General features: G+C 44.0%; 1 protein-coding gene across 1 annotated transcript in view; it reads right to left on the minus strand.

Moving 5' to 3' along the window:
* The window catches only part of Garnl3 (GTPase activating Rap/RanGAP domain like 3), a 67,750-nt gene that overhangs the window by 21,591 nt on the left and 19,251 nt on the right, over positions 1 to 26,908 (minus strand). The window contains exon 2 of the mRNA XM_059262205.1: positions 23,927 to 23,996. Within this exon, the coding sequence (XP_059118188.1) occupies positions 23,927 to 23,996 (70 nt within the window). The remainder of the gene's footprint in view (positions 1 to 23,926; positions 23,997 to 26,908) is intronic.

Here is a 26,908-nt window from a genome sequence, read left to right on the forward strand (position 1 = left end):
CACAGATGGAAGCCGTCTATGTCTACGCTGGCTACTGGCAGTGTACAATGCCATACTACCATAAGGCAGAGAGTGAGTAGTGGAATTCACTTTGTCCAAACAGAGGTCTAGCCAGGCATGTTGGCACACACCTGTAACCCCTGCACTTAGGAGGCAGAGGCAGAAGACTGTTGAGTTCAAGACCATCCTTAGTAAGACCCCTTTTCACAAACAATAAAACAGAACAAGAAAAAACAAAACCCAAACTAAATAGGACTGGCTTTGCCCCTGGCACTTGGGAGTGACTTCTTAGCCTAGTAATGTCCTATGTGAGTGTCTCTTTTCTTAAGGGCTTCAAGCCATACTGGCAAGTAATACTGTAGTTGATACTATAGGTCATGCATGTTAGCTTTCCCTCTGGAGGAACTGAAGGCTAAGGTCATGTGACCGAATCCCACTAGAAAGCCAGCCAATACTCTGGCAGTACTCCATACAGCATGGCTGGGCCAAGCTAGGATCCCATTAGAGAGGACATTTGGAAGCTCTATGCTGGGCCTCACTTGGATTCTGCTTGTGCTGAGTTGAGTCTGTGTCCTTTGGCTGTCACAAAACTAAGTGTGCTGTCAATGAGTTCAATGAGTCTTCTATCCAATTATAAAAACGGGAGGAGGGGTGCACTTACAGCATGAACTCTGCAGATGGTGTCGGAAGGAAAGGTGAGCTTGGGGGCTGACTGTCCCCAGGCCAGTTCTCAACTGCAAGTGAAAGGGCCTGAGAGATGGCTCAGTGGGAGGCTTTTACTGAGATCAACTCCCAGAATCCACACAAAGGTAGAAAGGGAAAAGGGATTCTACAGACTTGCTGTCTGGACTCCTGTCCACACGGGTACCAGGGCATGTGTCCCCACACACAAACACACAAAACGATAATGAAGTACAAGTGAGAGGTAAGGTTGGGTCTCCAGGGACTCTGCCGTTCTCACGGGGAAGCAGCGGTGTCAACGGACAGTGGACACCCATGCACTGTTACAGGGAACGCAGAGAGAACTTGAGTAGGGTGGTGCTGGTGCAGGCTGCTGAAGGGGCTTGGCAGGAAGTGTCTGAGGGTCACATCAGGACCGGGCAAGAGCGGAGCACCAAAGTTGTCACAGTGTCTCCCACAGACAGAGGAAGGGCCACTCGCTCTCACTTTTTACCCCTGAAATGTAAGGTGGTGAAGTCCTGGCCATAGCAGCCTCATAGAGGACTTGGGAGAAGAGCTGATGCTCATGATGCACCCGTGTATCCCCAGAACGAACACAGATTATTTCCCACCACATCCCCAACATGGCCAGGCACAGGCACCTGTATCCTTTCCCTTTGCTGAGACTAGAACAAGAGGCACATCACTTGTCTCAGTCAAGAAGGAAAGAAGAACACTCTTCATGATATAATAGTTGGACAAGAGTTCACGCCCTCTGAACCCAGGGTCATGAAATCCAGGAAGAGATGTAACTCAGATCTGATACTAAGGTTTTCTCCCCTCTACCTTTTTCCCATCACCATCTTCATCCAAAGTGCCATCATCTCTCACATGGATGCTTGTGGCTGCCTCCTAACTAATCTGGCCATCACATACCACTGCTCCTTCCAACCCCATCTTCATGCAGTGGCAGGCAGATGTGGTAAATCCCCAATGTCTCTGGCTCACAGACCCACCTCTCTGCAGTCTCTTCTCTTCCCTCATTTATAAGCTATTGCTCTCTACGTAGATGTCCCAGCTCCTCCTTCTGATCCACCCAAGTTCCTATAGCTTCAAGGTGTCTTCCCTGACCTCCTGCATGGGCAAAGGGCCACTTGGCAAAGTTGTGTTTTATATTCTTTCCTGTGATTACTTGAGTCCTTTGGGTCTCTCTTGGGGCACACCCTTTGTTCCTTAATAACCTCTATGAGGACAGCATCTACATTCATCTCCTGTCACAAGTGCACCTGCAGAGCTAAGTCCATTGTGTTATGTAGAATAGGTATTTATTGGGCATTTATAAACAATTGATGGATACTGAGATATTCTATGGAAAATGGTGGAAAGACTATGGAAATGGGGCTGTTCCTTGGAAGGTACAGTAGGATCATTACTCATAGTAGAAATGTCTAAGACAGTCTACTGGTCTATCACGTGGGAAAGACCAAGGAGAAGGAGTGGCCAGGCAGCCTGAATCAACAAGTGCAAGGTGAAGTCAGCCTGGGGAGTCACTTAATAGGATTGTGTAGACTTAAACAAGCGCCACTGAGCATGGGCTAGAGGGAATTCGCAGACAGAGTGAAGTGGAGCAGTGGCTGGAAGGAGGTCCTGCTAGCGACATGCAGGCTGATGTACAGTGTGAGTCCCATCCTGTCCCCATTCCACAGCCGGTAGGACCTAAGAAGACTGTCACACCAGATGACGAAAAGCAGAGAGCCTCACCTAACAAAGGGACAAAACAAAACAACAACAAATTACAGAAGGAAGTCTTTCACCACGGCAGAGAAGCTGTTTTCCAGGTAGCCCTCCATATCCCAATTACCCCTCACAAACCTCTGATTTGGCCTCTCAAAAACACAGAAAATCTGGCACAGAAAATCCACACTAACCATTTTTTTAAAAGATTGTACTCAGGCTGGATGGTGGTGGTGCATGCCTTTAATCCCAGCACACTCTGTGAGTTTGAGGCCAGCCTGGTCTACAAAGTGAGTTATACGACAGCCAGGGCTACACAGAGAAACCCTGTCTCAAAAAACCAAAATAAAAACAAACAAACAAACAAAAGACTCTCCTCAGGAATGACTTAGTATCCCCTAGAAACCATCAGAATGCCCACAGCACAACCCAGAAGTCTTCTCTTCCAACCCATCGCTGAGGCACAGAGGTCTATGTGCTAACAAGGTCCACTCATAATGCCGACTTCCATGGAGTCACAGTCATATCTGGACACAAGGTGGACATTTCCCATGAGGCAGCTGATCACCTGACTTGATTCTCTCCATCTGCAGGCAGATCAAAGTCCTGGGTGGCAGGGACAGAACTGCCTTCAAGAGGGGTATGCCGCTCCCATGGGCCCTTCCTTGCCATTAGCACTAACCCCAGATACCAGAGATCACAAAAGCCCATAGGAATATGGCAGAATCACCGCGAGCCTGAGTGTGTGGAGCAGCCACCAACTACTCACAGTAGCTAGCTAGACGTGAGGAAGTGTGAGCTCATTAGGTTTCTCCGGTCTTACTGTCCACAAGGGAGGAAATCACTAACTTTGTTGTAGTAAGTTCCGATTCAAATGTGGAAACTAACCTGAACCCTCAGAGCACATGTAGTTAAAGACTAAAGAGCATAAGGGCTTTGCTGTGAAGCCCAGGCTCTCTGAATTCATGAGCCTCCTGCCTCAATCATATGAATAACAAGCTGCCCATAAATGCACAACTTCTCAAAGCATTTATTCAACTTTAAAATATGGAGCTAATATTGAACAGTAGCATAAACAGTCCTATAAAATACCATAAAAGAGAAAAATTCTGGAAAATGCTGTAAAACTGTATAGATCCCATTTCAGTATAAAGCAACTGAGTAAGAAATCCAGTTTAAAGAGTAAAGCAACTGGAGTTCAAAGCCACACATCTGCGAAAACTCTTGACTTGAACAGGAATAGCAAATGTGAGAATTATCTAACAGCCACAAGAATGAGGACGGTCACGACACACAGTGCCACAGGTATTCTAAGAAAATTCCTGCTCTGAAGTGAGTAAATGAGAGGAGGGAAGCCGGAGTCCAGGCCCTCGCTCCTAGAAGACACGACAAAGGACCACAGAGCACGGCCAGAGCAATCAGGGCGGGGCCCAGTGAAAGGTCAGAGAGCAAAATGCAGATTGATAAAGAACAGAGGGGACTGACTGAGGCAGGAGGATCGCAGCACCAGGTCAACTATGGTGAAATCCTGCTTCCAAAGGAGACAGATGTGCCCCGTCAACGTGAAGAAAATACAATCACTAAGAAGAAATGAGGTTTTAATGAGATAGACAGTTATCTAAGGCACACAAACAGTGGAAGCTGAGAGAAGAAAGATCCAAATACGTCAGTGACTGTAAAAACCGAAGATGTCAGCACACTACATAGAGGCGGTCTGGTCTTCTGAGGAGGTGAAACCTGGTGCCCATACTACAATGGCATGGCCACATCAGGGAGCAGGGCCTCTTCCTTAGGGAAGGGAGACAATGTATTTAGTGCATGTTTCATTTCAGGGAAAAATTCTATCTAACCAATGCACATTTGTAAAATTTTAAAAATTAATTTAAAAGAAAATAAGAACAGAAATAAAAAAATGTTATTAACTACCATTTAGTAAAAATGTTATTAGTTTCATATTAAAGGCAATTAAATGACAATCTTTTTAAAATTAATGCAAATTCTATATTTCTTCAAAACCCAAAATCTCTCTCCGTTGTGCCTAGTCGCTTTGAGTCTCTGGGCTGGGGGTTCCATTCCTCGGCAGCTCATGATTTCTGTCTGGCCTGCACTGGGCACTTGACATTCAAGTGGATAAACCATAGGAATACATTACACTTAGAAAAAACAAATTTCAAAAAGGTTATGTAAACTACATCTTTAAAAATAGCATTCCACATTTCCCCTCCATTCTTTAAAAATAGGTGGTTGGAAGTGCAGGCTGACCAGTTCAAATCTAAGTTTCAGAGTTGCTGGCTTTGTGGTCCTGGGAGGCGGATATCAATCTTTCCCTGTATCTCTAAAGTGAGGACAACAAAAGGTAGGGGCAGGAAAATCAAATTCAAGGTCAGCCTGGGCTATGTGGTGAGTTTGAGGCCAGCCTGGGCTACTAGTGAGATTTCAGAAAAAAATAATGTAACGTATGTGTGTGTAAAACAGATGAAGATTATATCTGCATCTAAGCTTGCTGAGATAATTCAATAATATAAAACATATAATGAGCCCAAAATAGTGTCTGGACATAGTGGGCATGCAACAAATACTCTATCAGTATACTACTATACTATATTACCATGTTATTGTGATGATGGCTAATATAAGATGTTCTGATAGCTATTAAAGCACTAATTAATGTATTGTTGATGAAACTGCCCTAACACTTGATTTAAAATCTTGGAAGATCTGTTTAAACATTGGTATATCTGGCAGGAAAAAAAAAAAAAGGTGAGAGGCTATTTTTCAGGACCAATACAAACTGCTGTACTAACAAAGATAAATGCAACCCAGTTCCTGCCCTAGAGGACCTCAACCCTACTGGGCACACGTGAAAGGGACAGATCCGCATAAACAGATAAATCACAACCCAACCTGGTTAAATGCCGTGACAACAGAAGCCAGCATAGAGTGCTGTCTGGAGTTGGGGGGGGGGGGGTAAGAGGAAATGGAGACCAGCTCTGCCTGAGGGAGCTTTGGAAGGTTCCAGTGCTATAATGCAATTTATTCTGCAGCTATAATGCAATTTATTCTGCAGCTATAATGCAATTTATTCTGGTACAGGACCTTTGATAAATGATTTTCAATATAAGCAGGTTTATAAAACTATAAACATTGGTCAAGAAAGCAGACCCATTTGATGTTTTATATGCAAACCTCTCCCCCCCCCCACATGCATACTCACACACACCCTACACACATCCTTAGAAAGTATATTAGGAAGGGAAGAAAGTTCCTGCTTTGTTCCAAAAGAAGTGTGGAGTCTGGGAGTGTGGCCGCCTTGAGTTCTGTCTCCAACACTACCAATACAGGTAATGAAAAGGGGCGGTAGGCGGAAAGGCAGGCAGAAGGAAGCATGCTGCATCAGGGAGTGGAGCTGTGCGCCTCCTCTCCTGCTCTGTTGTGGCTCATGTCCACTGCACGCAGAGAGAGGAGAAGGAGGCCTGCTCTGGGGTAGAGGAGGTTCCCCTCTCACTCTTGCTGTCTCCTTCAGTCCTGTTCTGCTGGGACAGAGGACAAGGCAGAGATTTGGGAAGTTTGACAGCCAGGGTGCTCAAGATCTTGGTATTTCACGAAGCACTGAGGCATTCCTATGGAGATGGAGGGAGTGACAGGTCCATCGCCCGGGAGTGACAGGCCAGCTAGCCTGGAGTACACAGTACAGCGGCAGAAACCAGGGAGACTGCCTCAACATGCCTGCTGTGACACTTGTCCACACACAAATATTTATAAAATTGGGAGTAATCTTTTCATTATGAGGGTCCTGATTATTAGCATCTCTATTTTTCCTTCAAGAAAACAGTGGGCAAGATTTGAGGAGGGCTCTTTTCTAACTGCTGTAGAAGAGACCCTTGAGGAAAGGTAAAGGGATTCTGCAGAGCTGAGGGGTAAAGAGCTAGAGAAAGAAGTTTGCCCAGAGGATGCTTTGAGAAGCAAGTAGAATGCTCATGTATGCAGAACCTAAACTCTATCATGTGATCAGGCAGGCAGACATGAGACTCAGCAGCTGGAATGGAGGTACCCTGGCATCCCCTACACACTTGTACAATTCAAACCGGCATCTGACATCGGAGTCAGAGGTTATGGAGGGAAGGTGTGAGCTCAAAGGTCTGAAAGAGGTCACAGCTTCTTGGCTTTGTCACCTCATCAATGACACTTTGTTAAGCTCAGCAGCCTCAGTTAATATGCAGAGGGCCAAGGGATATTTATTGCATAGGGTACTTGTACCTGAAGTCACATGAACAGTCCACCTATGTGGTTATGATACAATCTTTCAAACTGCCTTGAGAGCCTGTGCTTTGATTGTCTGATTGCCTGGTAAACACGGCACCATCTGCATGAGGGTCAGATGCCAGAGGCATATGCTGCTGGAAAATGCTCCAGAGAAGCAAAAAATGAGGCAGGACTAGGAAAAGGGCCTCTGTATGAGTTGGCAACAAGGATGAGCAGTCAACAGGCTTATCAGAGGCTGAACTAAAGGGTCCATGTGGTCTTTTTGTAGTCCGGCCAGTTAATGAATGGTGACAGCTCACAAACTGAAGAGAAAGCAGATAGAAAAGTAGGGGGAGGAAGAAGGAGCTTCACCACAAATAGGGAGCGTCAGGGAAGGTCCTGCAGCAAACGTCTCCGAACAGTTCTGCCAACAGCTGCCTGCCCTGAAGATGGTTGGAGCGGGGGCAACACCCTTTCTTTCTCTCTTGCTCTGTGCTTTAGAGAGCTGGCATTTCCTCAAGCTTCTGGAAGGAGCTGAGCAAATGCTACTTCCACACTCCTCTTCCAACCAAAGCCCCTGCTCTATGTGGTCCAGATCAGCACAGGAGAAGGCCCTATCCACCTCACACCACTAGAGATTGCTACAAGACAAACACCAGGTAGATGCTGGAGATTCCGAGGAAGCTCTGCACAGTCACTGTCCAGATGCTCGGATCAGAGAACAGACGGCGTCAGGAAGCAGGCCATATCTGAGCCAGGTGTGCATATTCTGAATGCTGGTGACACACGGTCTGCAGAGCTGTTTTGTTTTGCTTTGGGATTTTCTTCTGTAGGAAGAAAATCAACAACAGAACATCCTTCTAATGCAGGAGCCATGAAGTCATGCTGCCTATGGTCATGACGATAAATCGAAGCATGCATGCCTGTAACTAGCCTTCACTATAAAAGTGAAATACATGTTTAGAGAAGCAGTTGTGGCCCTGAGGGAGGTGGAATTCGCTCCCTTTAGAACAGCGTGCTCTACAGCACACAAAGGCCATGCACATGGATAGGACCAGAGGCTCCCAGAGATCTCAGATTGAGGATAAAGCTCTTTCCTGGGGAAAGGAAACAAAACAGTTTTAGAAAACGCAGACGGCAAATCTAGGAGCAAGTGTGCTTGTTTGTATTTGCAGCTACACTGGAGGACAGCGCAGGAGGCTCATGAGTTTGAGGCCAGCTTGGGCAAGATCGTGAGACCTTGTTTCTTACAAAGTAAAAGAAGAACAAGGCAGCAGTAACCTTAGTTTAGATGCCAGCACAGAATGAAAAGGAACAACATGAACAGAGAGTAGGGAGAAAGAAAAGCTGTATGGAGCACAGAGGAATGAGAAATGCTTGCTCTTTTTTATGTTGGGAATGGAATGTAGGACCTTGTGATTATGCAGCAAGTACTTTGCTAAGTTATTTCCCTGGCATCTTGACTCTTATTCTAAAAGTCACAGCCAACAAATGAAATTAGGCATAAATAAAAAATAAGATCTAGATAGGAGACAATGCTGTTTGTGGAAGAGTGTCTATGTACTCAAAAGATGACACTTCTTTTTAAGTAAAGAAGCACAATAAAATACCGAAGCCTATTTTGTAGTTAATATAATTGCTAAAGGGACACACACTAAATCTCCACAGTAATTATCTGCAGGTAGGTGGTAAGATGTTAAAGACGGATTTAACTGTCCTCGCTGTGCTTTTCAGTGCATTTCTTTCCCTCCCTCCTTTTCGAGACAGGGTTTTGCTGTGTGGCTCTGGCTCCCTGGAACTCACTCTGTAGACCAGGCTGGCCTTGAACTCAGAAATCCATGGCCCCTCCACCCCGAGTGCTGGGATCAAAGGTGTTTGCCATCATGTCCAGCCTCTTCAGTGTATTTCAGACTCTCCTGTAACCAGCATATATTCTTTTTGTAACCACAGAGGATATAAGTATATCCACTTTTATATGCCCACATGCATATACACATGTAAGAAATAATGTAAAGTGACAGAAAGAAACCACCAGACACTGGATTTTTAGCAGAACTGATGCTGTAGCCAGTATACAGACATCTAGCAGTGAACAAAGAATAAGGTGGTACTCATGCTAGGCAAAGTAAGGAATGCCTGCAGATAATTACAAGGCAGAATATGACTGGCATCTTGGAGAAATACAAAGAGATAGAAGGTTCCAGAGAGTGAGGGATGAGTGGTCCATTACGGCAAACAGGTAAGGATGTATGAGCAAGCTGAGACTTGGCAGAGGCATGTGGAGACAGACATCCTGGAAGGACAGAAAAGTGTGAGGAGATCTTACAAGTGTGGTAATCATTGGTAGAGGTCTGTTTGCTGGATCCTGGGCCCCATGAGCTAATGCTCAATGGCAGATAAGAGCAGGGTTGAGGAAGCTGTGGAATGCAAAGCTAAGCATGGACTCTGTCACCTAAGAGCATGATGCTGAGGACCTGATGCTGGTACCTGTTTGGCTAAAAGCATCAGGACACTGCTAGAGCTGGACATGAGGGCAAGCACTCTGTACAGCAACAGGAAATCAAAGCCCCAGCTTCCAGCTAATTACAGTGAGGTAAAACTAGATGCATCTTATCAATAAGGAAATCAAAGCCCCAGCTTCCTGCTAATTAGTGAGGCAACACTAGATCTCATCTTACCGAAAACTTTCGCATGGACTCTTTCAGAAGTCATGGAGAGCCAGAGAAAATGCCAGGTCAGAGAAGGAGGAAACGAAACAGATGGCATGCGGGAGCAAGCATCTCCGTCCAGTTCTGACCCTGCTTCTGCACGAGAACAGGCAAGAAGCATATAAGGAAATGAAAGTCTCTCAAAATGGAATCTCCTAAAAACATGCTCGCCAGTCTACTGCAGACACACGGAATCAGAATGCATATTTAAAGCACATTACTGTTAGGAATTATAAAGTTCAAGGGGTATGGGGTAATGTAAGATCATGGTATTTTATTTTTTATTAAAGATTTCTTTTTTCTTTTCTTTTCTTTTCTTTTTTTCTTTTTCTTTTTCTTTTCTTTTTTCTCTCTTTTTTTTTTTTTTTGTGTGTGTGTTGTCTATGTATTGGTATGCAGATGCTTGCAAAGGCCAGAAGAGGGTATGAGATCTGGAGTTACAGGTGGCTGCGCGCCGCTGAGCATGGCTGCTGGGAATTAACTTGGGTCCTCTGGAAGAGAAGCAAGGACTCTTTCTTTCCCTCTTTATTCTTCTCTCATAGGATACATTCTGACCATAGCCTCCCCTCCTCCCAGCACCCCCCCCACCTTCCCACCCTCCTAGATCCACTGCTCCTGTTTCCCTTCAGAAAACAGCAGGCCTCCCAGTGATATCAACTGAACACGGCATAACAAGATGCAATAAGACTAGGCACAAACCCTCCTATCAAGGCTGGACGAGGCAGTCAGTAGGAGGAAAGGGGTCCCTAAGAGCAGGTAACAGAGTCAGAGACACTCCCACTTCACTGTTAGGAGTCTACTAAAAACCCCAAACTAAACAAGCACAGCATGTATGCAGAGGACCTAGTGCAGATCCATGCAGGCTCTGTGGTTGCTGCTTCAGTCTCTGAGCTCCTACAAGCCCTGCTTAGTTGATTTTGTGGGCCATGTTCTCCTGGTGTCCTCGACCCCTCTGGCTCCTACAGTCCCTCCTCCTCTTCTGCAGGATTCCCTGACCTCCGCCTAATGTTTGGCTGAGGGTCTCTGCATCTGCTCCCATCAGCTGCTGGAGGAAGCCTCTCTGATGATGATTGGGCTAGGCACCATCAATGAGTATAGCAGAATATCACTAGGAATCATTTCACTGACTTTTTTTTTTTGTGACATTTTTGGTTCTATCCTAGGTCTCTGAGCCATCCATCTTTTGGATCTTGGCTATCCAGGCAGTGTTGGGCATGGACTCCTCATGGCTTTGCTCTCAAATTAGATGGCTGGGCACTGCTATAAGCTGCAAGGCACCACTGCCACAGCATATCTTGCAGGCAGGACGGGTTGTGGGTCATAGGTTTTACAGCTAGGTTGGTGTCCCAGTCCCACCACTGGGAGCCTAGCCTGGTTAGGGTCACCCTCATAGGTTCCAGGAAGTTCCCACTGCACTATGTTTCCACATCACCCCCTAAATGCCCACTTATTCCAGTCATCTCTCTCCATACTCTCTCCCTCTGTCCTTCCCTTCCCCATCTATTCCCATCCCCACCCATCCCCAGTCTGCCCACAAAATCTGTTCTATTTCCTCTTCCCAGGGAGATCCATTCATTCCCCCTAGACCTCTTTTCTTTATCTAACTTCTCTGGGTCTGTGATTATAGTGTGATTATCCTTTACTTAACAGCTAATATCTACTTATAAATGAGTACATATCATGTTTGTCTTTCTGGGTCTGGATTGCCTCACTCAGGATGATTTTTTCTAGTTTCATACATTTGCCTGAAAAATTCATGAAGTCATTTTTTCTAACAGCTGAATAATATTCCATTATATAAATATACTACATTTTTAAAAATCTGCTCTTTAGTTGAGAGGTAACTAGGTTGTTTCCAGTTCTGGTTATTAAGATAAAGCCTCTATAAACATAGTTGAGCGAATGTCCTTATGGTAGGATGGGCATCTTTGGATATATGCCCAAGAGTGGTACAGACAGATCTTGAGGTAGATCGACTCACAATTTTCTGAGGAATCACAATATTGACTTCTATAGTTGCTGTACGAGTTGCACTCCCACCAGCAATGGAGAAGTGTTCCCCTTGCTCCACATCCTCTCCAGCATGAGCTGCCATTTGTGTTATTGATCTTAGCTTATTCTGACAGGTGTAAGATGGAGCCTCAAAGTAGTTTTGATTTGCATTTACCTGATTGTAACACGAATCTTAAAAGGTCTTATTAATAAAAAACCTGGAACCAGATATTGGGGTGAAAACTAAGAGATCAGAGGAATAGAACAAGCCACAGCCAACCTCACCTCGCCAACTTCTCAGCCTATCCTGTTTCCACGAATCCTCAGACTGAAAGCCTCTGAGTCCTCACCCCTGAGGGTCTCAGTTGAACTGCTGCTAAAAGCCTCTAGTTCTTGGTTCTCACACCTTATATACCTTTCTGCTTCCTGCCATCACTTCCTGGGACTAAAGGCATGTGTCCTTCCCAAGCAAAGACATGAGATCTCAAGTGCTGGAATTAAAGGCGTGTGCTACCACTACCTAACCTCTATGTTTAATATAGTGGCTGCTCTGTTCTCTGACCCCCAGATAGGTTTATTGGAGTGCACAATATATCAACCACACCAGATGGCCAATGATGTTGAACATTTCTTTAAGTGTTTCTCAGCCATTTTAAATTTCTCTACTGACAATTCTCTGTTTAGATCTGTAACCCATTTTTAAATTGGATTGTTTGGTTTGTTGATGCCCAGTTTCTTAAGTTCTTTATATATTTTGTATATATATATATATATATATATATATATATATATATATATAAAATCAGATGTGGAGTTGGTGAAAATCTTTTTTCATTCTGTAGGCTGCTGTTTTGTCCTATTGGTGGTGTCCTTTGCCTTACAGAAGCTTTTTAGTTTCATGAGGTCCCATTTATTAATTGTTGATTTTAGTGCCTGTGCTATCAATGTTCTGTTTAGGAAGTTGTCTCCTGTGTTGATGTGCTCAAGGTCGTTCCCCACTTTCTATCAGGTTCAGTGTATCTGGTTTTGTGTTGAGGTTTTTGATCCACTTGGACTTGAGTTTTGTGCAGGGTGATAAATATTAATCTATTTGCACTCTTCTACACACAGATATCCAGTTAGACCAGCACCATTTGTTGAAGATGCTTTTCTTTCCATTGTGTATTTCTGAATTCTTTATAAAAAATCAGGTATCCATAGGTATGTGGATTTATGTCTGGGCCTTTGATTCAATTCCATTGATCAACGTGTCTGTTTTTATGTCAAAACCAAGTATTTTTATAATTATTGTTCTGTAGTACAGCTTAAAATCAGGGATGGCGATATCTTTGGAAGTTCTTTTATTGTTCAGGATTGTTTTGGCTATCCTGGGTTTTTTGTTTTTCCATATGAAATTGACTATTGTCCTTTCAAGATCTGTAAAGAATTGTGTTGGAATTTTGATGGGGATTGTGTTAAATCTGTAGATTGCTTTTGGTAAAAATGATAGCCACTTTTACTATGTTAATCCTACTGATTCATGATCATGGGAGATCTTTCCATTTTCTGGTATCTTCAATTTCTTTCTTTAAAGACTTGAAGTTTTTGTCATACACGTCTTTCACTTGCTTGGTTATGGTTACCTCAAGATAGTTTATATTGTTTGTGGCTATTATGAAGGGTGTTATTTCTCTGATTTATTTCTCAGTTCATTTGTCATTTGTATACAAGAGGGCTACTCGTTTTTGTTTTTTATTTTGAGTTAATCTTGTATCCAGCCACATCACTGAAGGTATTTATCAGCTGTAGGAGTTCCCTGGTAGAATTTTTGGGGTCGCTTATGTATACTGTCATATCATCTGCAAATGGTGATACTTTGACTTCTTCCTTTCCAATTTGTATCCCCTTGATCTCCTTCAGTTGTCTTACTGTTCTAGCTAGAACTTCAAGTACTATATTGAATAGATATGGAGAGAGTGGACAGCCTTGTCTTGTTCCTGATTTTAGTGGAAATGCTTTGAGTTTCTCTCCAATTAATTTGATGTTGGCTATAGGCTTACTGTAAATTGCCTTTATTATGTTTAGGTATGTTCCTTGTATTCCTAATCTCTCCAAGACTTTTATCATGAAGGGGTGTTAGATTTTGTCAAAGGCTTTTTCGGCATCTAAGAGATGACCATGTGGTTTCGTTTTTCCTTCAGTTTGTTTATATGGTAGATTACATTGACTGATTTTCGAATGTTGAACCCTCCCTGCATCTCTGGGATGAAGCCTACCTGACCATGGTGGATGATTTTTTTGATGTGTTCTTGGATTTGGTTTGCAAGTATTCTGTTGAATATTTTTGCATCTATATCCACAAGAGAAATTAGCACATAATTCTACCAGACTTTCAAAGAAGAGTTAGTACCAATATTTCTCAAATTATTCCACAAAATAGAAACAGAAGGAACACTGCTAAATTCATTTTATGAGACCACAGTCAACCTGATAACCAAACCACACAAAGATTCAACAGAGAAAGAATTGCAGCAAGCACTCTTAACCAGTGAACCATTATCTCCACCTCCAAAATCATGGAGTTTTAAAGTGAATACAACCCACTGTAGATAAAGTATGGGGGTGGGGGTGGGGGGAGTGAGTAGCCCATCAGCTGCCATCTGTGTAACAATAGGGAAATTAACTAGCCTTTAAGAATCTCGGTGATCTTGTCTGTAAAATGCGGTTGATCATAGTATCTACATCTCTGTGGGTCTTGTGAAATTTCAATTAGTTTGCATACACGAAGCACCCAACTGGCATTGTCTATGTGATTGGTGTGAATAGCAAGAAGGCCTTTGGTGCTCTTTGGGTGGGAGCAGGAAGGGCAACATCAGAAGTGAGGAGGGAAGTCACAGAACTGGTGTGCAGTTCAGAACGAGAACTCCAAGAATGGCTGACATTTATTCCCGATGTAACTGAAACGTGTTCACATCTATCGAGCCAGCCCAATTTGAGATGATGCTTTAAAAGACTGCAACCCAGTGATAACTGCAAGTGAGCAAGGAAAAAGTGGAGGCAAGAAGCACACAGTCCCCTAAGCATCTGCTTTCATTAAGAGGGTAAAGTAATTCATTATCAACAATTACTCACGTCTAACAGGAGTAAGTGGGGGTGTGAAACTGCGGGCCTTTTCTGGTACATCGATCATGGTAGGGGACATTGGATTTTTTTCTTTTGCTATGATTTTTACTGTTAAATTCACTTAGCAAAGGCATTTTACACATCAGACAGGTGTCAACGGGAGACAGAAAGACTATTCTGTTCAGGGTTGGATGAAGAAAATGAATTTTTGTTTATGTCCCACCTTATGTTTCAAAGAGGATTTGAAGCAACTTATGGATATCTTATTCAAAGGAGACAATTAGACACAGAGCATACAAGAGAATATCGGATGTGGGTAATCAATCTGAAAACAAGAGGGTAACGTGTTATAAGAGGAAGTCACAAGCCGGGCAGTGGTGGCACATGCCTTTAATCCCAGCACTTGGGGGGCAGAGGCAGGTGGATCTCTGTGAGTTCAAGGCTAGCCTGGTCTACAGAGTGAGTTCCAGGACAGGCTCCAAAGCTATACAAAGAAACCTTGTTTCAAAAAACAAAACAAAACAAAACCAAAGAGGCAAGTCACAAAAAGTTCTGAGCTTCCTGGAAGTCACTGAAAAGAGAGAAACCTCTCTCACTCGGAGATCTGCCTGCTAGCAGACTGACAGTGAGTTTGTTTCTAAGGAGAAGGGAGCTACTTTTTGGTCCTAAGAAAAAAAAATTCTCCTAAGTTCTATTAAAAGAGACACTGACAGACTGATCAAAAAATCTCAGCAGCCTCTGCAAGACACTCCCTATTCTACTTGACTGGTTTTCACTGTCCATCAGAGGGAGTTAAAGGCACAATGCCAGGGCACAGACCAAGAAATGCAGGTCTGAGAGGGGTTAGGCAAGGCAGGCCAAGTGTGTTCCTAGCTGCTGTCTGGCTAGGCTCGACCCAGGAATGACATTTAAAGCATAGACATCTCTTGGGGTAACTCTTGGACAGAAAATAGTTTGAAATTATACTGTTGAGCTCACACCTGAAGCAGGCTACTCTGCTCTGCTGGTTAAGGTGGTTTTTCTCACAATGGTCCTGGTTTTCTTAGGAAACAGCCTGTAGGCAGCAAGGTTGTTGTAGCCAAATGTAAATCTCTAAAAAACTTTTTTTACACATACGCGTATGCCTGCCTGCTTGTCTAAACGTGTACCACATGCATGCAGTGTCCGGAGAGGACAGAAGAGGGCGTAGGAGCCTTTGGAACTGGAATAACAGTGTGAGTCATGACTAACAGAATGTGGGGTTGTAGATTAAGACGCAGATCTGGGTTTAAATGTCACCTCTGGCAAGCATTAGCTGTGGTACCTCAGACCATCAGTGCATGGGACCCATTCACAACTCACATATGTTTTCTGAGCATCCACAGGATGAGGCACAGCCAAGCAGCACCTACCTCATCTGGCTGTCTGTAAACATTCAATATGCAGCTGCATCTCAAATAGCTCAGCACAGCATACGGTAAGCATTTAATAAATGTTAGAACTAATAATAACAACAGTAAAATAACAGCCACAACAGAAGACGTCTGGCTCTGTGCTCATGTGCTAACACGCTGAACTAACTCCGCTCTAGTGCTACTCTCAGAAGACGACAGCCTGGTAAAACTTCAAAGTCAGCCAGACTGATCACCCGCAAAGGCAGGCTACATCATATTAAGTTGCTGGTGAATACTCCAAGACAGATGTGTGCCTTGGGGTCCCTCAGGGAGCTAACCTGCTGCATAAGACTCAGACACAAGCCAGATACACTGGAGAACATCTGTCCAAATGGGAATTGCAGTTGTAGAATGTTTAATTCTTGATATTCCTGAGGGAAATATGCTGTTACCTCCTCTAATCTCTCAATTTGGTCATGCCACACGAAATATGATTTTGTCCATAAAATGCCCATAAAAACAGAAGGCATCACCAGCTCCAAATGAAGAAAAAAATTATTCTGTTAGGGATGCTGAACCAGCAGCTAAGTTACTCATTAGCAAAGGACTGTCTCTGTAAAACAGTCCCCTGAGTGCAGTTTATATTTGTGCCCAAGCAAAAACACAAATGACTCCTCACCAAATTTTGAGGGGGGCTGGGTGACAGCTTCATCAGAGACGTGCCTGCTATGCAAGCATGGGGTCTGGGGTTGGTCCAAGGAAGCCATGCTAAAAAGCTAGGCACCCAATTGACGTCTTACGTCATCAATAAAACCTCTAGTGCTGAGAATGGGTTACATCTTGCTGGGTCACTGGCCAAGGAAGTCCTATAGACACCCCTACCCCAAACATCATGGGCTAATAATGCCAAGGGTTTCTCTCTACAACCTGATGGTAAAGTCCTACTGCTGAAGACACTATTTAGCTATGTCTTTGAATATAGAGAAATCAAGCTGGTGCCGAACTAGAAGCTTCATCCCTACTGATAGCATTCATGGGGCTGAAAGGTACTTTACACACAGCTGGGGTGGTGTGTGTGTGTGTGTGTGTGTGTGTGTGTGTGTGTATGTGTGTATATGTGTGTAAAGCAATCATCAGTATCATCTAGCTATGAACTCTCTGACCTACAAGACACACTGGTGTACGTGTGGCACAAGTGCTGCGGGACTGACCAACCACTCTTTTGTGTATTTACTGTCAGGTTTGAGGCCCACTTCAGAAGGCAGAATTCATCCCTGGGCACTGCTAAAGTGGTTGAGAAGCCAAGACCAGACAGGTCATGGATTCTAGGGGAAAACCTACTACTGTTACTCTGCTAAAGGAACAGCAATACAATGAGAAATCTACAACCAGACAATGTGCAGAGAGTGAAAAACTTCTCAGCCTTGAATGGGATGTCTTTATCAACCCCTCCCCTCAAGGCTCAGAAATACGTATGGTAGAGGTAGAAAGACTGTAAGAGCCAGAGGTGATGGATGACTCCATGGAAACAGTGTCTCCCAGACACAACAGAGCTGAAACACATACAAGCTCACAGAGACTGTGGCTGCATGCACAGGACCTGCACAGGTTCAAATCAGACAGAATCCCAGCACTGAGAAAGGAGGGGGACACAGAGTCCTGCCCTTAACCAAGTAATTATTTGCAACTGATACCTGCTGGTAAAGGGAAAGACCGTTTTCTCCAATGGAGTGTCATTAAGTGTATCAACCATACTCTAGGGCAAGCCCCATGCCCAGTAGTTGACCAACACAAAACAGACTCCATTTGTGTGTGTGTACATGTGTGCTTTCTGTTTTGTTTTGGTATGTTTTGTCTTATTTTTTTTTATTTTCATTTTTGTTTTGTTTTGTTTTTGACAGAGAGAAAGGAAGAACATGATGCTGGGTGAGCAGGGAAGTGAGAATCTAGGAGGAGTTGGGAAGGGGAAAACATGCTCAAAATATATTGTCTAAAACTTCTTACAACAACAACAATAATAATGATAATAATAAAGCTGAGCAGGGTGGCATGTGCTTGTGATTCCCATTCCCACTTCTAAACAGATAAGGCAGGAGGAGTCTTAGGATTTCCTGGCTGGCCACCCTAGCTTAATTGTTGAGTTCCAGGCCAATTGAGAGAGACCCTATCTCAAAAAGCAAGGAGTGTGGAACCTGAGGAATGACACCTGGTGTTGACCTATGGGTTCTACACACACACACACACCACCACCACCACCACCACCACCAACAACAACAACAACAAGACACCTTTAAGGATCTTCCAATATGAAAATCTGCACATTCCAAGCAGGCTCATTGCCAGCCATTCAGACAGCACACATGCCAGACATCTTTTGAGGCCACTCTAAGTTCCTAACAACAAAACCCTGCCACCTTCAGAGGGAAACATCACTCTGCTTCTTTCCTGCACAGCAGAGCAGCATGCATGCAGAGAGTGTGAGCTCACCCATTAAGACATGCATGTCAAAGGAATGAACAATATTCCAGCCTGATTTATGCTAATCTGAAATCACTTGCAGATGGTGACTTCCCAGAAGCATCAAAAGGCAGGGGTGCATGACAATCTGCAGCTGGACTGCACTGAGCGCAGGGGTGCATGACAATCTGCAGCTGGACTGCACTGAGCAGAGGTCTATATTGTGCTTAGACCATTTATCACTTCTACCACATCAGTTTCCTGTCTATGCAGTCAAAGGGCATGAACAGATCAATAAAAGCTACAAACAACTTTTGCTGCCCCTGACAGATTTCGATAGAAAGTGATGAGGGATGGTTGATGGTGTAATAGCTGTGCCTTGCTTGGACTGTTGCCAGGAGAGACTGGACTTGCAATCCATCAGGAAGAAAAATGGCATATGTTAAGGCAGAATGTGCAGCAAGCTAATGAGTCTAACTGTGTTGGTGGTGGTCAAATAGGCTTGGTTTATCTTTTCCTTTATTTATTTTTCATGGGTTAGACTGCTCTCTAGTTTCTCTCAAGCTAGAGCACTCATTCATTCAATCAATATTATTAAGTAACTAATGCTATTATTGTGCTTAGTACTGGGGTTATATGAGCAAACAAAACAGCCAAGATTGCTACTTGGGGGGAGACTTAATAATTTGTATCTGTACTTACCGGATTAATGAAAGTGGCAGAGTAAGAGTCCACTAGGAGAAGAAGCAAGTTTCATGAGATGCTTTTACACAATCCACTGCAGGAGAGAATGTTGTTGATCCATGGAAGTGGGGGTGGGGAGGTGTTCTACTGCAGATTCTGCGTGTGTGCGTGCGTGCGTGCGTGCGTGCGTGCGCATACATGTGTGTCCGAGCACCTATATGTGCATGCGTGGAGGCCAGAGGTGGACATTGGTGTCTTCCTCTACAATTTACCACTCCGTTTTTGAGACAGGGTCTCTCACGAATCTGGATCATTGACTGTCTAGACTGACCAGCTAGTGAGCACTCAGGTTCCACCTGTCCCTGTTTCCCAGCGCTAGGGTTACAGGTGTGTGCCGCCACACTTGTTCTGAGGTGCTAAGGATATGTATCAGATCCTCAGGTGCGTGCAGCAAGCACTCTGCCTACCACACTACCTCCATAGCCCTTCTTTAAACTGACGCTATGTCCTCTTCAGACATAATCTTCCCTCTCCAAAAACTCTGTCCAAGGAATGGTTTTAGAAGGTTAACTTTGTATCAAATGACCCTACTACCCTGACACATCCCAACCTAAGAGGAATGAATCCATGATTTTCTAGTTGAAATTTGAAACTCAAGTTCAAGAAATGAAGACTATGATGGGAATTAAGAGATGGAACCTATGTGATCCAGGGAGACTGGGAGACTTGACACCAATTCAGTAATAAAACAATTTATGAAAACTGAAATACAGTGCTAAGTTAAAGAACAGCAGGGGATCAACGTGGATTGGGGGGCTGTGAGAAGATAGCATATTAAGCTCAGGCCATGCAAAGCACTAGGAAATCCTTACAGAGAGCAAGTGTAGAGGTCCTGGGGCATGGAGAAACTGAGGCTATTCTAGAGAGCAGTGAGGTCAAGTCAAAGCATGGAGAGAAAGAGCAAGGTAAAGTACGAGCCAACAGTCCAGAATGAACCACAAGGGCAATCAAGAAGGAAAAGACTTCATAGTCTCCATATTCTAGACTATCACTCTGTCCTAAGATAGACATAATGACCAATGAGACAGAAGAAAAAGCCCCCAATTAACTCACACATCCAGTCAACTGATGTTTTTGAAGGGTACTGTGACCTATCGAAAGAGGAAAGACAGTCTTCATCAAATGGTGCTGGGATAGCCATTTGGAAAGAGTGTGGAAAGAGTGAAGGTGAGCTCATCACTCACAGCCACTCAAAGACATGTAACTAGAAAGTCTTCAAAGAAAGGGACTGGAGAGGGCAAAGATAGCTGGTTTGCAGAGAGATGAGTGAGACAGAGAGGAGAGGAAAGGGTGAGGCATCGTGCGGATTGGAGGGAAACAGCTTTCCTGTCACTCTGTTCCGGTGAGACTTACTCCACGGTGGAGCCAGACTGAATGCGCAGCCCAACCACACGTTTTCTTGAAAGGAAACAAGGCACAAAGTGTGAGGCAGTTGCTTTCTGAAGCTAGACCACGGCTCTTTGAGAGCTGACAAACTGACTTCTCTCTCCATGGCCTCTGAGAAGCTAGCACAGTGCCTGCCCCAGGGTAGGACTTCAAAACCTGTTGGGAGAAGGCTGAAGAGTCCCATGGGGAGTCCACAGGGATCCAGGCTCCCAGATTCTCATGAAATTTACATACAACCGGTACTTGTGGAATGAAGCACTGAGTCCACCCTCATTACTGATTTGAATGGCCATGCTTAGTTCTGACCAAAGACTCTATAACTGTGCTGTTTAAAGTCAACATTTATGCTAAATTTTCAATTTCCTGGAACCCTTCTCTGAAGTCTGAGTTCTGTGATTCCCAACAGTCCGCATCACACCAAGTTAAGAAAAGCTAGAGTTGTTTCCTGATGAACATAGAACATACACATCACAGCAAGTCATCACATATGGACATTTCACATCAGTAGATTCAGTCACTACATGAAAATATTAGGGGGAAACTGTCTGTAATGAACATGTGTGGACTGTTTTCTTGTTATTTTCGAACATAACTACTGTTTCTGTGGCATTTATGTTGTATTAGGTATCCTGAGTGCCCAGAGGTGACAATGCATATGGAGGATGTGTGTCAGATGTATGCAAAGATGCTACTTTACGTAAATAAGGGACTTCAACATCCTTAGATTTCAGTATCCAAGGGAGAGCTAGAATGAAGCCTGCCACGAAGACCAACCTATTGTGTTACTCTGAGGTGAGAGAAAACATCACCTTCCTTTAAAAAACATGGAGTGGCAATTTCAGTGATCCTTGATCCCAAAGGTGGAGTTCCGCTCACTTCCTCTGTCTCAGTCATTCCAACCTTCAGCACAGATGTCATTTTTGATATGGAAAAACAAAGCACAATGTAGTTTACAAAAGGAAGAAAACTGTTACAAAGAACAGTTCAATGCCAAGACTGATTGCCACATCCAAATCCAAACAGTGACTCTGAAGATGACACGGAAAAAAAAAAAAAGATATTTACAAAACAGTTAAATGGAAAAGTCATAATGCAGAATTAAGTGCATGATTTTATTACACCCATGTAAAAGTGAAGTTTGTAGCCTTAAAAACCAGAGGTGCTAAAGAGAAATGAAAACACTTGCTACAAAGTAGTGAGATTGTGCACAGAATTTTAAAATACACTTAAATGATAATTAAGATAAAATTATTTATTATGACTACTAATTAAAATAGTCATTTATTTATTTTTATGTGTATGAGTATTTTGGCTGCATATATGTCTGTGTCCATAGAGGTCAGAAGAGGGAGTCAGATCCCCTGGAACAGGAGTTACAGACAACTGTGAGCCTCCATTTGGGTGCTGGGACTTGAACCTGGGTCCTTTGGAATAATAGCAAGTGCTCTTAATTGCTGAGCCATCTCTCAACCCTATTTAATTTTATCTTATCTTATTTTAAAAGAACACACACACAGCTCCAGAGGAAAATCATGAACAATGGACTGAGGAACTTGCTCCCTCATCAAGTTGGGGATGGTTGGTGACTAGTCAGATTCATGAATGTGGCCCTCTAGGTGTGGTCTGGGGTCCACAACATCAAGGGCAATCCGGGAACTTGTTAGACACTCAAACTGTGGGTTAACTCTGCTGCATTGGTAGCCCAGCAGTCTATGTTCTGACAGCTTTCCTGCTGACTCCGATGTCTGCTCAGCTCACCCGCTGCTCTCCAGGACCATTCGGGTATTAATCTGTAGACTTCACCTGTGCCACCCATGCTGATTTCTTTCAGTATCACTCTCACTGTTCACCAGGGCTCCAGACCACTTCTTGGACCCAGTCCAGTCTTCATCTGACTATGAAAGTTCTACTTCTGCTACTGAATTTCAGCTTCACTACTGTGGCAGGTGAACGTGAACATGCTAAGTGCTGGGTGCCATTGTCTTATCTCATCCTCATGGCAAAGCTACAGAAGAAAAGGTTAGTGTCCCTATTCTATGGATGGGAAAACTGAGGACAAGAGACAGTCAAGGTCATGTCAGCAGTAAATGATGGAACAAGGAAGACTTAGAGCGCATGCAGCGAAGTCCAGCCACTTTACTGATGACTGGTGGCAGGCGTGGAGGAGTGGAGATGTGGACCAACGCCTGCGGCTTTCCTTTTTACTACTCCCTGCTGCCTCACCTAGGCAGGGCCGTTTGCCCACTGCCCTCATGGAACATCATTGCCAAGGATCCTGCCCTCTACCCACATCTGCCATCTATTTTTCACCACCTCCCATATCCTACTGTCCTTCGTGAGGCCTTCCATGCCATCTCCTTGAGGTTCCCTGCTAGGGCAGGTGGCTCTCTCCCTTCTCTTAGCTCCTATCATGTTATGTTTCTCTATTTAGCTCTTCCTACTCTGAATTATACTCATGTCCAGGCTCCTTAAGGAGAAGCAGTGGTCTGGGTCAGTGGGCTAGGTGTTGACAATGACTGACAGAACAGGCACTGAGTCAATCGATGTGTCTTTGATGTGGCTACACTCATTCTATATTCATTCTGCTCAGCCCCTTAAGAACAAAGACCAAATCTTTTATGTTATACTCAAAATACTCAGCCATGGGCCAGGTACACAGTGCAGTCTATTACAGAGGGCCACTGGTACTCAACTCTGGTGTAAGCTGCTCTCCTAGTTACACCCTCTAACGATGCAGCTTATACTAACAGTGGGTACCTGGCTACTATGCTAGTGGACAGAAACAACTCATTTTTTAATTAACAGAATAGTAGAGTTAATGTCCTCAATTGCGATCAATAATAACCAGTACAGTTTATAAGCACATTTTCTGAAACTGGTTCAAATCCCATGCAATTGGAAGACTAAATCACAATCCTATCTTTGAAAACTGAGTCTACCAATGCTTTCACTTTCCCTCTTTGAGAAGAATATACACTCTAAAAAACCATATCACAAACTCTAATGTCTCATTATAAAAAATTAGATATTTTCATTTAAGACATTTATCATCTGTTACAGTTACTGATCTTGTTCAACTAATAGGCTTTTAACAGGAAAATATCTCATATATTCTAACTCCTGTACCACACCCAGAAAGCAAAGATAAAATCAGAACATGAAAGTCAATAATCATTAAACTTTTAAAACTAGATCTGTAAAGTTGCAGGAACAAGATAACATAAAAATGAAATGCTACCTTTCTTAATTTATAAATTACTTAGTTCTATGTACTGCTTAATAGAGAAAAATACCAAGCCACAATATATTTTTAACAAACTGGAAGACATGAGATTAAAAGTACGTAGCAATGAAAAAAGATAAAGATGATCAAATGACCATAACCTTTCAGCACTTACTGATTCCAATTAAATCTTGACACAGCACACAGTTTAATAGTAAATATACAACAAAAGGGGTTGATGAGCTTGGCAATCGCCTCTAAGTCTGAATCAATGTACCACTACTGAACAGACAGCATTAACTTACCAGCTCCACAGATCCATAATGTTTCCTACTGAAATCCCCACGTCTACAGCCTAGGTCTTCTGAGACAGAGCTGGAACAAAAATGCTTCATCAGTATTATACATAGCGATCTGGCTACACACCTTCTGAGAAAAAAAAAAAAAAAAAAAAGGCTGCTATGGAACAGGCTTGCAGTGCCCGGCACCTCACTGCAGGGGAGCCTCCTTGCAACAGACACCATCCCCAGCAGCCATTGCAGAGCCAGGCTTTCATGGAGCACTCAGTCAAAAGAAAAACGTCCAAGTCATCCCTAGAAGTATAGAGGATGATTGAATTAAATATTTAGTTCATTTGGAATCAATTGGAATTCCCAAAGCTATTGGTGGGTTATGATTTCATTCCGTATTACCGGAGGGATGGCAGCCCTGCAGGAACTCGAGGCAAGGGACAAAGCTGCTGAACCAGATCCTGCAATTATCTTTTGCTTAAAGAGTAGAGTCTCTTTGTTCCAAATATGCAACATAAAAATAACCAGCATCATTTCAAGCTGTATTTTAAGGAGGAGACAAAAATTCCCAAATCCTCATAAGGTCCCCTCCCCTTGCCCAGCATTTAATTTAAGAATTTTACGTGTTAACATGAGAGGGAGAGAGAGAGAGAGAGAGAGAGAGAGAGAGAGAGAGAGAGAGAGAGAGAGAGAGAGAGGATAGAAAATACGAAAATCTAACATCTGAGTATATTCATTTTTGACATGGCAGCAACTAATACTTCCCACCCTCCCCTCTATCCCTCCCAAACAGGCTTAATCAGAGAAGCAAACTCACATGCCGTGGTCCAAGAGCAAGGAAAACAAAGATGAAAATTGCTACTGTATTTGCATCTTGCATGCGTAGCTCCCCTCTCCAAAGGCACATACCTTACTGGCTCCTTAGTCTACCTAGGACTCCATACAGTACCCATGAAACAGCAGAGAGCCCCCCAGGACAAACAGTTTGAATAAGTTTGCCTTGACTATGCATGCAAACAGCTCTAATACAACAGAAAATAAAATTCCGCAAGAATCACACGTTTCATCTATTCAAACTAGTTGGACTGTCACATGCAGAGACAGGTGCGCTCAGTACCTTTTCATCCTTCCTTACAAGGTAGCTACATTTTCTAAATTACAGCCCTTCTGGCATGTTCGGAAGAGACTGACTCTGATGTTCAGCATCCAGAGTTGACTCTCTGCCAGGACACCGTTTGATAGGCTCCAAGAAAGACAGCATGAGAGAAATGAGATTAGCGTCTAATGGTATTCTGCCTCCACCATTTCACAGAGATGGCTGAATTAATCTTATACAAGAAAGTTAACCTTTTCTCGCCCTCACTCCTTTAGCGGAAAGTGTGTGACATTATCAATGAAGACAGTTTCAAAGGGGTGCCTAGGCTACCTCCCTGCTTGGATGGACATCCTTTCTCCCCTTACTCAGAACACAAAAAAACCTCTAAGAGAGACTAAAACAACTCCCCACTGGTTTATTCCAGTCTGGCCTCTCTGCCCATTTGTGGAGTGTGGTCTGAAAATGCTCCTCGAGACACTGTCCTTGCCCTGCCATTTTGCTTCCAAGGTTCTCTTCTGTAAGGCTGGGTTACTGTGGACAGCAGATCTCCTTCAGAGGTGGGTCTCTGCATGGCAAAGCCCAGGCAGGGTGGATGCGCTGCCCTGACTGCAACCCCAGCTTTGGTTTCAAAAGTCAGGACCATAATTAGGTCAGCAGCAGCAGCAGCAGCAGCAGGTTAAACTCAACAAGCCCAACATGAAAAGCAAAAACAGGGGCTCCGAGTCCTTCCACTGAGAAGGTCCTAGGACACAGTGTCAGCTCTTTATCTCTGTCAACAGCCAGAAACAAACACAGCAAAGACGGCAGCTCTCAGTCCCACGATTACACGCCACCCTAGAGTATCCACCTTCCCTAGACGTCTCTTAGATGGGCAACAGCACCCCATGAAAACGATCAAGGGTGCCACAGCTATGGGATACCTGCTGCCAGCTGCCCTTTCCTCTCTCTAATTACACCCTCTAGTCCTCTGCAGAGAGCTTGCTTGTGTGAGAACCAGGATTGGGGCACATACCTTGTTGGCCTGTAAGAGGCATCCAAAGTAGACGTGTCCAGACATGGGTTCCCAGTGGCAGGGGCCATTCAAAGCTCTGCAGGGAACTTTGATTGCTCCAGGCCCACTGTTCTGCCCACTGCCTGGCACGGGTGGCAATGGAATAAGCCTGTATTCAGGGATGCACACACACCATCCAGATCTTGCTGGACAGTGCCTGACACCAGGTTGCCTGTCAGTCTCCATCTAGGCAGGCCTGGCCTACCACGCAGGTGCAGCTGTGTGTCCTGGATTGACAAACTTACTCCGTTCTCTTGGACTCACTGTTGGACTGTATTTGTTTCATCTTGTGATGAGACCATGGGATCTAGCTCTGGTCAAGACAGGATGGGACAGAAATGTCATAGACGACTTGCAGACCCATGCCCTGGGAAGTGCAATAGCCTCCCTGGTGTAGCAGGGTGGGAGACTCCAAAGGCCTGCAGCAGGGCAGAGCTTCAAGATGAAGAAACCTAGGTCTCTGTGTGACTGTGTGGATGGCATCAGAAGTGGAATGGGAGGCACATATTTACCAAAGTAAGTGTCTTACATTGGATGTTATGATCACAATCACCTAACATGTGGCCCAGATTTAGGGGTCAGACAGAAGTGATAGAGAGTCTAATCATGGGGGCTAGAAAGGCAGTGATCTGCCTTACACAGCTGCAAAAATATTTGGAAAAAGTGAGATCCACAGCAATTCAGAAGGTGGACCATGTCCCTTCTGAGGCTGCAGCTTCTGGAAAGCAGGCCTGACAGAATCAGAGTGAATTCACGTGCTAGCTCCCACTGGCTTTTTCACAGGGAAGAAAGCAGGTTCTGGAAAGAACTAGATGGGTGTTCTGGTGTGTTTTCACTATCAATTTAACAA

This window comes from Peromyscus eremicus, chromosome 4, assembly GCF_949786415.1.
Source record: "Peromyscus eremicus chromosome 4, PerEre_H2_v1, whole genome shotgun sequence".
Taxonomy (NCBI): Eukaryota; Metazoa; Chordata; class Mammalia; order Rodentia; family Cricetidae; genus Peromyscus; species Peromyscus eremicus.